A 13,124-nucleotide genomic window follows, 5' to 3' on the forward strand; every position below is an offset into this window, starting at 1 on the left:
GCATTGATGAAACAAAAGGAAGTCAATGAATAATTAAAAAAAATATTCATTCTCTTTAAAGCCTGCACATTTTACAAATATCTCTAAACCTGCTGAACCTGTTCACCAGCATATTGGAGTGTTAGACACTGGCTGCATCCGTTTCAGTGCACCAAAGACGTGTGCTTAGAATACAGAGTAACGTCTACACCCTCCTTGTCCAACCCCTGGAGCTCTCCCATCGGCCTGCAGCAGATGACTACGAGCCTCAAGACCTGTGGATATTGGCTAATTGGTTTCAGAGACCATTTAAAAAGGAGGAGACAGACCACGGTAAAAAGAATAAAATGGAAGAAATTGCATTAATTAATAATCACAGAAAATTGGCAATGTTTTGAGGTCTTTTTAAACTAGGACCAGCTGGACCAAACTAATAAAAATAAATTGGTCTCTATCCTACCGTTCAAATGTGTAATAGACAAAATTAGGAACCTTTCAGGTTTCCCTATTATGCTCTTACAATAGGTTTACATGCATCCAAGGTCAAGAAACACTTTCATTTTCTCATAAATATACATTGCACATCACCTAAATTCTCAAAGATTCGAGGATTCGGTTTCTCTAAACCCCTCCTTTCCGAGTCTACTCTGATTGGTCAGACGGTCCAGTCTGTTGTGATTGGTCTACTGCTTACAATGCGCATCGGAAAACAAATGTCCATTACAATATCTGAATTTCAGCTCTGGAAGCTTCCTCAGCGCTTGATACCCTGTGATACGAACAGTGACGGAGTCGGTTTTAACGTGTCAGTTTGAGTCCGAGTTCTCATTCATTTGAAGTACATACAAAGTGGATTCACAGCACAGAAAACAGTGTCTTCTCGACATGTCGACAACAAGAACTAAACTCTTCCAGGCTTCAGCTACAAGTACAGTGTTTGAAAGCAAGTCAAACTAGACGCTGTTCATAGGCAGCCAATGAAGACTATAGGCTGGCATTATGCAAATTTATTACAAACCTACATAGGTTTGAGCAGGAAGTAACAGTAGGATTACTGATGACTCGTTTCGGCAGTTCAGAATCGGTTCTTTCTTTTGGGAGACAATAACTTTATTTGCACTCTGATCTTTAACACTGCAGACCTCGAGGTTTCCAAAAAAAAATGATGCAGCTTTTCAACATTGATATAAGAAGTGTTTCTTTAGCATCAAATCAGATATTAGATTGATTTCTGAAGGATCAACAATTGATCACAGGAACAAATTACATTTTAAAATATACAATTCAAATAACTGTTCTTCTATTTGACTAATATAATTGTAATAAAAAGTTCACAATATTACTGTTTTTAATCTATTTCTTATCAAATAAATTCAGCCTTAGTGAGCATAAGGGAGTTTGCAAAAACATTTAAGAGTCTTTAAGAATACTTTTGAATTGTACAGCAGTTACCTTCTCACATACAAAGGCTTTTAACAGTGATACATCCTCCATGGCAATGCTATGTTGGATGATAGAGAGGTTTCCAGAAAAGTCCAGATGGCAAATCTAAACTTTACCAAGTTTTTTTTTTTTTACTGCTCCTCTCACATATAAAGCAACAGCCACTCATAGTTAACTACAAGACATCTGAAGACCAAAAGGTTAAGCAGGATATTCTGAGCTTATATGCATTGTTGAACTATCAATCATCTGATGCAAAAGACACCACACTAAGAATGTGTTTAAAAGAGAAGATAGATTACATCTGTGAAACATAACTCCACCAAGGCAGGCACAAGGTGGTACAGATCTCTAAAAACAGATCTAGAAAATATTTAAACACCATATTAGACAGATTTAAGTACAATGTTTTAGATTTATGACATTTGTTCTAGGCATGAAATCACACTCACTCATTGGGGCTCCGAACAGAACCGTATCCAGAGCTTTAAGCTGTAGTTTCTGAACGTGACTCCGGTCCAGAATCTTCAGGACGCTTTGTGTCAGAGTGACATTCTTCATTGCCAATCTAGAAAGAAAAATAAACAAATAAATACATAAAAGAAAAAGTGCAGCAGACGAGCACTCATGAGGCCAGGTTTTCATCAACCTAGTAAAATGAAAAAATGAGTTTCAGAGCAAAACATTTGACATAAACAGGTCCTTAATCCATGGATGATGCTCACAGTGGTCACGTTTTGAGGGTCAAGTGATTCTTGTCTCACCAAAAGTGGAAAAAATGCTTGGTTAGGACAAATGTCAAGTGTTTCCTGTCACACTCGGACCAAACTAATTTAACCTGCATGTTAGAAGCACGGTCTCGCATGTACTAACACAAGCTAGCAAATGGTACAAGTATATACCATTTAGAGTATGTCTGTAAGGTTTTTTTAAAGAAATAAAACTCAAAAGATGACAGAAAATTAGATGCAATGGGTCTCATTCATGAAACACGAGCAGAACGAATTTGTATAAATCGTGTGTAAAGTGGTTCTGGCATAAATTTTCGGATTCATTAAAATGTTTGTATTTTCCAAATGTTAGTTGGTACGCAAGAAATCTACACCTGCTCCCAGCCACGCGTAAATAATGCGCTTAACACCCGAACGTTTTGCTCATTAATAAGGCTGCATTTTAATTCACCTTAATCGGGTACATATTTACATCGCATTTTGAAAAAATATTATATATAGTAATTACATACGGTTTTTCTTATTATGATAGCCAGTAATAGCATCTGCGATGGTGGTCCTTCTCCACTTTTAATACGATTTTTCCGAAGTGAACTAATTCGTTTATCTCAAGCTCTCAAGCTTAATGTCGAACCATTTTCTTCTCACTTCTGGGAATGTTCGATTAACAGATCAAACTCCATTGACTGCATCTGTAATATGCTGCCAAGCTTCCTTTTTTTTAGGATCCGATACGCCACTATGTACGCTTGAAAATAAAATGTGGCGTTTTGAATGAACTTCTGTTAATAAAACTTCAATTTCTGCATCTGAGAAATTCTTCTTTTTCATTCGCATTCATGTCATAATATGATGCCCATATATAGTTGTCAGTCGGATTTAATGGGCGGGATTTATGGTAATTGAGAATGAACGTGCACGCGCATCCCATTTACGACTGATTGGAATTCATTAACACACACACACATTTCACGATCACATCTGACGTTTACAAAGTATTTGTGAATCAGGAGAAGAGTTTTCGGGAAGGTCTCTTTACGCGCAAATCACTCGCATATTTACCCGTATATTTACGAATGTTTCATGAATGAGACCCAATGTCTCATAAAATATTAAGCAGAAGACCGTTTTCTAAACTGATCATTAGAAATGTTTCTTGAGGCTCAAATCATCATATTAGAATGATTTCTGAAGGACCATGTGACACTGAAGACTGGAGTAATGATGCTGAAAATTCAGTTTTGACCACAGAAATAAATTAAATTTGAAAATAGAAAATTGTTATCATAAATTAAAAATATTTATCACATTACTACTTTTTTATTTACAGTAGTTTTGATCAAAGTACAGCCTTTATGTACGTAAAAGACGTCAAAAACAAAACAAAATTCTTACTAAACTTTTGAACAGCAGCGCGTGTGTGTGTGTGTACTTACTCACCGAGGCATTGCGGTACCATTGAAATTCATCTTCCGGAAGGCTTCCACGTATTGTGGCAACTCGACGTAGCTGATAATCCAGTCCACAACCTGATCCACCGTCCAGTTGTACACTGGGGAACAGAAACACAAAAGCCAACCTCATAAACATCATCATGAATCAGAATATGTTTCAAAACAAGCTAATAAACACTATATAAACACAATGAGTGACCAAAAGTGGGTGGTTTTGACTTAAATGTGTATACTAATGGAGTTTTTAATTTAGTAATAATCGTGACTGTTTTTAAAAAACAAAAAGTCACATCAGAGGTCTGCTGCTGGGAATAGAGCAGTGTGACTAAACGTTTCAGTATTTGATTCTGATGACTCTTTCATGGTGAATGCATTGGTCTTGATCTCTGATAAATGATCTAAAGCACACTGTGATTTTTTTTTTTTTTTTGACGGAATGCAGCTTTTAGTGGATTGGCGAACTGCCATTTAAAGAATGCCAGAAAAGGTCTGTTCTAGTGTCCCACGTACATTCGGGCCTCCATGTTTAGTACATTTGATTCACACGTTTGTAACGAATCACTCAAAAGTAGTTTAGTTCCTGTTTATTTTTATCTGCCGTCAGTCTATCTGAGATGGGGAGTTGCGTCTTGCTTCGGCCTTGACTGACAAACTGGCATAATAAAACTTTCTTTTTGGTGCAATTATTCTGCCCATTCATTGTACATATAAAATACAGGTTTGACTTAACCATTTTTCTAACATGCAGTCAAACGTGACAACAAACCCATGGCCAGTTCAGATATTTCAGGGTAGCTCTAGCACACCTGGTGGAACTAATGAAGCCCTTGGTTGCATCAGGTGTGCTTGACAACACCTGTTTTGCACAGAGTTGTGCTGTTGTGAGGGACTCTCTTCAGAAGTCATTAAAAGTTGAATTTTCAGTTGAATTTGGGAAAACCAATTGAAACATTTGTTGTGTTGAGCTATTTCAATTACTTCTGTTTGATTTGTTCATTGCAATCAGCTGAAAGTGAATGTGATTGGCACATCCCTACTTACAACAAGGTTTCTCAAACTGGTTTTCATGAGGCAAATGCAGGGAGTTGGCAAAACTCTTACTAAAAAGATTAAATATTTTATTTGTTTACCTGCAAGGTGCATGACTATTAAGTAATATCAGAGAACTGTGAACAAGCAAGCGTGTTGTTAAATTATTGAAATATTAACCTAAAATCTCAGGAGATACTTCAAGTAAATATTAAAAAAAAATATTTACAAAACAGTCTTAAACATTGCAAGCATCGACTATGTGTCCAGTTGTAACACATTGATGATGAGTACTGCACAAACAACAGATACTGGATCATTGCAATTAATCAGTGGTCATTGAGAATGACACACCAAGCGATCAAAACGGCCCATGATGAATGAAATCTAAAACGATTACTAAAATGTGTCTCGTCGCCATTGATATTTGAATGAACCCCCATCCCACCAAAAATAAAGCATATTAAGCAGAGTGACAGCTAACATGATAACAATCCAATATAGATGTCAGATTTTACTGGAGTATAAATATTACACTGGCATAAATAACAGATATTTACTGTCACACCACCTTTGAAAAAAGCAGATGCTGCCAACTCTCAAAGAAAACGCTGTAAGGGTATATCTCTCGCCTGACCCTGGCACAAAATGGTGTTCAGTGTGAGAGAGAGAGTGTGTGTGTGTGTGTGTGTGTGTGTGTGTGTGTGTGTGGCGGGGAGGGGGGGCTTGGCTGGTACAGATCAGCTTTCATAACCTTGGCTCTTCAGCTGTGCTTTGAGGAAGAGCTGCAATGCAGAATAAAACAGACCAAAGAGCAAAATAAAAGAGAGAAAATAAGGAGGAGAAAACCCAAGACAGACCATTATGGTCAGATCCAAGATTATAATGCTTGTGTAGTGCACACCCAAAGCATATGCATGATGCAATGTGCTTGACCTGACCGTTCATTTTCAGATGAATGAAGTGCAAGTAATAAGTCTGACTTTAACTTCATTCATTTCTGTTAAACTAGTTGTTTACGCAACCCATTTAAAAGAAAAATGTTTTATAATTAAATAGTACAACTAACAGCTTTAATATATAGAAAGAACAGCATTTCAAATACATTTCAAACAAAATAATCTTTTGTAACATTATTAAATGGCTTTCTTGTCACTTTTGATAAATTCAATGTATCATTGCTGAATAAGAGTGTTTTTATTTTATTTTTATTTTTTTATCTCTGACCCCAAACTTTTGAATGGTAGTATAAATAATATTTTATTGCACTAAATTATCAATGCATCATTGATTACAATGGGAGGAAACATCACAATATGCCACTCGCTTCCAGTGTTGACAAAGATGAAATCGATAAACTGACTAGGCTAGTTGTTGAATAACTAGTATATTTTCTTTTACCTTGCATACTTGTGTTAATGATTTGAGGATGACAGCTGATACAAACTGTTGGTATCAGCTGCTGACCTTATCAACAAAAAAATTGGGAAGCTTTTTACCCTTCATTTTGAAACTTGACAGGCTAAAACCTACCTGTTTTCTTCAGTATATTGATTATTTTTCTCAGTTGGTTTTACTAATTTATATTTGAGTCTGATACAGTTTTGCTTCTCCTGTTTTATGGTTACTCTTAGTCATGTTGCTTTTATTTTTTTTGTTTTATTTGTTATGCATGTTTTTCTTAATCTTGTTGTTCTGTAAAGGACTTTGGTCAGCCTAGTGGCTGTTGTAAATGTGCTATATAAATAAAATTGAACTTGAACTAATTTATTGTGCTGTCCAGACTTTACACTAATATATTGTTACTTATTGATTGCATACAGCATTGTTTGTTCAGAAACAAACCTGAAACACATTTTGGCCCATAATCCATCAGAATCGCTGCATTATACACCGTGCAGAAGTATATACATTGCAGTCAGCAGTGTATGCTGATATTCCCTTCTGAACATGGCATTCATTTTACCAAGATCTCATTCACAGCTGTACATTCTGAAGTGTTGTGGAGCGGATCTGGACTTTATCTGGATTTAGAGGAGGTGTTGAAAACCGTGAAATTGTCTCCCTAAGTGTTGACACTCCCGCTGTTAAGAGGCCCATTTAAGATACCACTTAACAACATGCCCAACAAAAAGTACAATGTACTAGTATGATTATACCATGTTCCTTTAATTGCTTGACTGATCCATTATTATTATTTATTAACTGGAAAATAACTGTGAAAAAAAAAATAATCATAATATTATTTTCAAAAATATATTAATCTTCTATATTCATTTACCTTCATATTATCATGGTACTGAGGTAACTTAAAATAAAAATGTATTCTTACTATGTCCAAAAATGCCCAGGTAAAAGTGTGCGGTATCATCGTGAATTTGGGATAGATTTGAAATATTTAACCCATTTTTTTAATGCATTATTTCGCCAAGCTGATTAGTTTCAGATTCATTGTGCAGTCAGCCAAAAAACTAGACACAAAAAAAAATCTGTCCCTGATCTTAAAGTCAGCAAAATCCTTGTAAGAATGTGAGCATTAGCAAAGGTCAACTGATGAGCCGTTTTTCATTAAAAGGTACAACATAAGCACTGTGCATCTGAGAAAACCATGACTCACGGCTTTTTGCGCTAATGGCTCATTATGAAACTGTCGCGCTCACCTTCTGAACTCTTCCAGGCGTTCCACAGGTCCTCCACGCTGATGAGCTGGTCGTCACCGTGGAAACTGTTGTGCTTGGCTTTGGGGTCATGGTAGTTGAGGTCCTCTCTTAAGAACTGTCAGATAACAGGGAACAAAAAGACATCTATTCCAATTAGCAGCTCAAGGATCCCAGAGAATTCAGGAGAAAATGAAGATTTTCAAATGCAATCTCTATATTCTCCACTAGCTGATAAAGCAGACATAATTTTTCTCTCTATTATGAAGTTGTACAGGAGCTCTTCGCAATTTCTTGTACTCTTATTACACGGTCTGCACAAACTCAAGCAGACATTTATCGTAGCCCTTAAATTACTATAGTGGTACCATGGTACAGTGATGGTATCTTGATGGCAATAAAATAAATGATAATAAAAAAATAAATAAAGTGTAAAATAAAATGTATAAGTTAAAATATAAATACAAAAATAAAATGCAAAAATGTTAATGAAAATGATACAAAATAACAAAATAAAATTATACAAATGCAAAAAAAATATATACACAAATGTGTGTGTCTAACTATCCATTCGTCATTCTGTCTATCAGTCATCCATCCATCCATCTCTCTATCTCATATATATATATATATATATATATATATATATATATATATATATATATATATATATATATATATATATATATATATATATATACACACGTCTACCTCAAAGGTAGACGTAATGTTTTAAGATATTCTGGGTTTATTAATGCCGTTGAGTGCTGTGAACATCTAGCGGAGCAAAGGCTCAATTTGCTCAGACATAGCAGATGGCAAAAATGATTACACAACATAACGCAACAGAAGGTTAGAGAGCAGTTCAAGGGATATTTAAGATGGTAAAGAGCTTCAAACTGTGGTTAAACTGCAACCACTGAGAGAGATGTATCATAAATGTTTACATATTTAGACGGAGATCAATCACACCTGCTTTCTATATCAAATTTGTTAACAGCATTGTTGCGACTGACACATCAAGACATGTACAAACGATTGCGACAAAATGTCACAGCAGCAATAATTAAATACATAATTTCACTTGAAACGCTTCACTTTCCCAAGCCTTTATAAATGAAAATGAGTCATGGTTTTCAGACACAGGCCAAGATATTCTTCGACATACCCACTCAAAGGAAACAAACACAGCAAGTAGCGCAACCTAATCTAACGGTTTAATTCTGAAATGCCATCAAATCGTTGTTTTGAAATTTTGGACTCTCACAAGAATACCAGGATCTTTACAAATATGATTGCCATTCCCTCAGATTTGCCTTGATGCTGCTTAGAGAAGGTTGGATGCGGCAGGACAGAACGCCTACACAACATATCGCTCGACTGAAATGATGCCAGGAAGGGGCTGGCTCTGCTCCGCTGCGTATGCTTCCAAACCGACACCCAACGAACACGGGGACTGGCTTGCCTTGGGCAAAGGGCCACCGGTTCACAAGCAGCATCAAAGATGTTGGACATCATTCATAAAAGAAAGATGGTACAAAAGGCAAATGTCTGAGTTTATTGCTCAAAACACAATACTGCTGAGAGAATGAACAGGCCTGTTCTGTTAGGAATTTCTTTGGGGTTTTGAGCTAGCTAATGTTGCTCTACATTAACTGGTGCGGTAAATCAAATTTGTAGTGGCTAAGCTAACGTAATGTGGGTGAAACAGAATAAAAAATATAAAAAATAGGTACCTGACAAACTTCACCCTGTAAAGTCTAATATACGAAGCAATCTAATTTCAGATGGTACAGTTAATTTAACATTTAGACAAAATATTTAAGCTTTTTTTTAAAAAGTACATACGTATTTTATGTTTGTATCATATTTGATAAATCAGGCTTTTTTACAGCTCATATAGTATGATAGGAAAATATGGAGTAAAAGAAAAATATTCAATTTGGTGCAGATTTTGTTATTTATATGGCCAAAAAGTAAGATTAAATTCTTATAACTTGTAAATCAATGTGCTTTTTAAAACAGCATAGAAGAATAATTACATAAAATGCATATAAATATCATTAAGACATTTAAATGCGGAGTTTAACAAAGCCATGAAGTTTTAATTGTGTGTGTGTGTGATGGGGGCAAAACAAAATGCAATGCAACACAATAATGATTACGAGATGTACAAATAAATGCTTCTCAAAAGTTCGTTGTATCATATTTGGCATTACTTTTTAACAAAACTTTTAAAAAATATATGATTTATGGATAATCAAGTGAACCTAAATTGCTTCAGTCCAGTAAATGTTAATCTTGAAATATAACTTACAGGGCTGTGCGATTAATCGTAATTCATTTTCGAATTTCAAGTTTTGGCTAATGGAAGGATGAACAAAAACATCACTAGATGCAATGCAATTTGACAACTAAAAAGTGTATGGCTGTGACAATGTCGCTTCAAAAGAAATTAAAATAAAACAAATATTTTGATAGGGTTTTTTCAACATGGAATTTTAAGCTATTTGCTGAGAATGTGCGAGACGTCTCTGATTCATTAGGTAAATAACTAGAAGAATTACAAGTGGAAGTAAACAGTAAAACTATAAACCCGCTTGATTACGATTATGATAAAGGATTGATTGAATAATTACAGGTTTGCAACATCAAGCAGCAGAGCTAAAATAAAGTAGCAGCTGATAATGGAAAAACTATAAGTTAAAAATGGCTGAACCCATTTTTATGTTAAAAATAACGTGAATAGGATGCAAATGTTCCAAAAGAAATTACATAGCAAGCTAAATAAATGCATCTAAACTATTATATGAAAACATCTAGATAAACTAATCGATAATTTAGTTCTTGGACTAGTATCATAAACATCCTGACTTATTATTTCTCCTAAATAGTTGTGAAACCACTGTTTCACATTTATTTGTTAGTGAAAGCCTCCTGGGAATGGATTCAATGACATCTGAGATGTGAGTAATGATAAAAGAACATTTTGCACAATTATGTACAGTCATAAGACTAATCTGCACGTCATATCCATAGGCGGTAGAATGCTTACAACTGCATTACCTCAGAACCAGTAGGGCAAAGTTCTTTAAGATGAGGGACATAAACATGACGATTTTCTAAGCTTGTTCAGATTACATGCACAAGTGTAGATTTTGACTAGAAATTCTTCTCTTTTTAATCGCTTATAATCAGTGGTTTTATTTAGTAACAGGTTAGGCTGATCCTATGAGCATTATTTCTTCCAGACACCTACACATGGGTCTACAATAGCGGTTATGGCCTCTGCAGATCACCTGATTCAGAATAGCATAGTGAGAGGCTCTGGTTTCCTGGATCTTGCCACCCAAATAGCAAGATAACACCAACCATGACTATGTCATCTAACATTTACTGGACTGAAGCAATTTAGGTTCACTTGATTATCCATAAATCATATAGGGGTGGTGATGGCGCAGTGGATAAGACACATGCTTTTGGTGTGAGAGACCCGGGTTCGAATCCACTGTGAGACACCATTGTGTCCCTGAGCAAGACACTTAACCCCTAGTTGCTCCAGAGGCGTGCGACCTCTGACATATACAGGTCCTTCTCAAAAAATTAGCATATTGTGATAAAGTTCATTATTTTCCATAATGTAATGATAAAAATTAAACTTTCATATATTTTAGATTCATTGCACACCAACTGAAATATTTCAGGTCTTTTATTGTTTTAATACTGATGATTTTGGCATATAGCTCATGAAAACCCAAAATTCCTATCTCAAAAAATTACCATATCATGAAAAGGGTCTCTAAACAAGCTATTAACCTAATCAGCTGAATCAACTAGTTAACTCTAAACACCTGTAAAAGATTCCTGAGGCTTTTAAAAACTCCCAGCCTGTTTCATTACTCAAAACCGCAATCATGGTTAAGACTGCCGACCTGACTGCTGTACAGAAGGCCATCATTGACACCCTCAAGCAAGAGGGTAAGACACAGAAAGAAATTTCTGAACAAATAGGCTGTTCCCAGAGTGCTGTATCAAGGCACCTCAGTGGGAAGTCTGTGGGAAGGAAAAAGTGTGGCAAAAAACGCTACACAACGAGAAGAGGTGACCGGACCCTGAGGAACATTGTGGAGAAGGACCAATTCCAGACCTTGGGGGACCTGCGGAAGCAGTGGACTGAGTCTGGAGTAGAAACATCCAGAGCAACTGTGCACAGGCGTGCAGGAAATGGGCTACAGGTGCCGCATTCCCCAGGTCAAGCCACTTTTGAACCAGAAACAGCGGCAGAAGCGCCTGACCTGGGCTACAGATAAGCAGCACTGGAGTACCCACAGTCAGTGATGGTCTGGGGTGCCATGTCAGCTGCTGGTGTTGGTCCACTGTGTTTTATCAAGGGCAGGGTCAATGCAGCTAGCTATCAGGAGATTTTGTAGCACTTCATGCTTCCATCTGCTGAAAAGCTTTATGGAGATGAGGATTTCATTTTTCAGCACAACCTGGCACCTGCTCACAGTGCCAAAACCACTGGTAAATGGTTTACTGACCATGGTATTACTGTGCTCAATTGGCCTGCCAACTCTCCTGACCTGAACCCCATAGAGAATCTGTGGGATATTGTGAAGAGAAAGTTGAGAGACGCAAGACCCAACACTCTGGATGAGCTTAAGGCCGCTATCGAAGCATCCTGGGCCTCCATAACACCTCAGCAGTGCCACAGGCTGATTGCCTCCATGCCACGCCGCAATTTCTTTCTGTGTCTTACCCTCTTGCTTGAGGGTGTCAATGATGGCCTTCTGTACAGCAGTCAGGTCGGCAGTCTTAACCATGATTGCGGTTTTGAGTAATGAAACAGGCTGGAAGTTTTTAAAAGCCTCAGGAATCTTTTGCAGGTGTTTAGAGTTAATTAGTTGATTCAGATGATTAGGTTAATAGCTCGTTTAGAGACCCTTTTCATGATATGCTAATTTTTTGAGATAGGAATTTTGGGTTTTCATGAGCTGTATGCCAAAATCATCAGTATTAAAACAATAAAAGACCTGAAATATTTCAGTTGGTGTGCAATGAATCTAAAATATATGAAAGTTTAATTTTTATCATTACATTATGGAAAATAATGAACTTTATCACAATATGCTAATTTTTTGAGAAGGACCTGTATAGCAATTGTAAGTCGCTTTGGATAAAAGCGTCAGCTAAATGAATAAATGTAAAATGTAAATGTAAATGTCACAAAGGCTGATAAAACCCATCGTGTACTAATGCTTTAACAAGCCAAGATCATTGGAAAGAGCATTAGACAGGATGAATTAGCCAAATCTTATTATTTACAGACATCCTTAGAGGAGGAAGGAAGGATGCAGTTGACTTGAGCATGATACTCTTGTGTTAAGACCATGAGATATTTCGTGTTTATACAACTTCCTTGTGCGTTTATGATCTCTCTGTGTTGCTCCAGATAAGCGTTACCTCTGCTAATATGCTGAATTGTGATTGGTCCTGCTAAGCACCTGACCCTGATATAAGGACCACCCCAAACACTGCCTTCGTGCCTTGTTGACATTGTGCTTTACTTTCTTCCTCATTGATTGCATTTCTCTTCGCCTTTGTTTGTTTCGTCATAGTTTGATTGGGAAACAGTGTCGTTCCAGAGAAATTGTTAGGGTTTAGTGAAACTGTGAGTTTTGAGGCTATGACTGTTCACTCTAAAAATACATATACATTCTGTATACATACAATTATTTTTAACCAATAAAACATGTCAATAGGATTTCAATGTCTTTTTATTTATTTTTTAAACTGTTAAAATGCCAAATTCCAAGTGAAGAACTACAATA

At 36.4% G+C, this 13,124-nt stretch overlaps 1 protein-coding gene across 6 annotated transcripts in view; it reads right to left on the reverse strand.

Annotated features, from left to right (window-relative positions):
- The window catches only part of stim1a (stromal interaction molecule 1a), a 58,358-nt gene that overhangs the window by 22,365 nt on the left and 22,869 nt on the right, over nucleotides 1-13,124 (reverse strand). For all 6 annotated transcript variants that reach the window (XM_077207794.1, XM_077207791.1, XM_077207793.1 and 3 more), the window contains 3 exons: nucleotides 7,297-7,411; nucleotides 3,594-3,705; nucleotides 1,875-1,990 (listed from right to left, as the gene is read on the reverse strand). In XM_077207794.1, the coding sequence (XP_077063909.1) occupies nucleotides 1,875-1,990; nucleotides 3,594-3,705; nucleotides 7,297-7,411 (343 nt within the window). The remainder of the gene's footprint in view (nucleotides 1-1,874; nucleotides 1,991-3,593; nucleotides 3,706-7,296; nucleotides 7,412-13,124) is intronic.

This window comes from Siphateles boraxobius, unplaced genomic scaffold (assembly GCF_051911475.1).
Source record: "Siphateles boraxobius isolate OS27281-9 unplaced genomic scaffold, OSU_SipBor_1 6, whole genome shotgun sequence".
In the NCBI taxonomy this organism is placed as follows: Eukaryota; Metazoa; Chordata; class Actinopteri; order Cypriniformes; family Leuciscidae; genus Siphateles; species Siphateles boraxobius.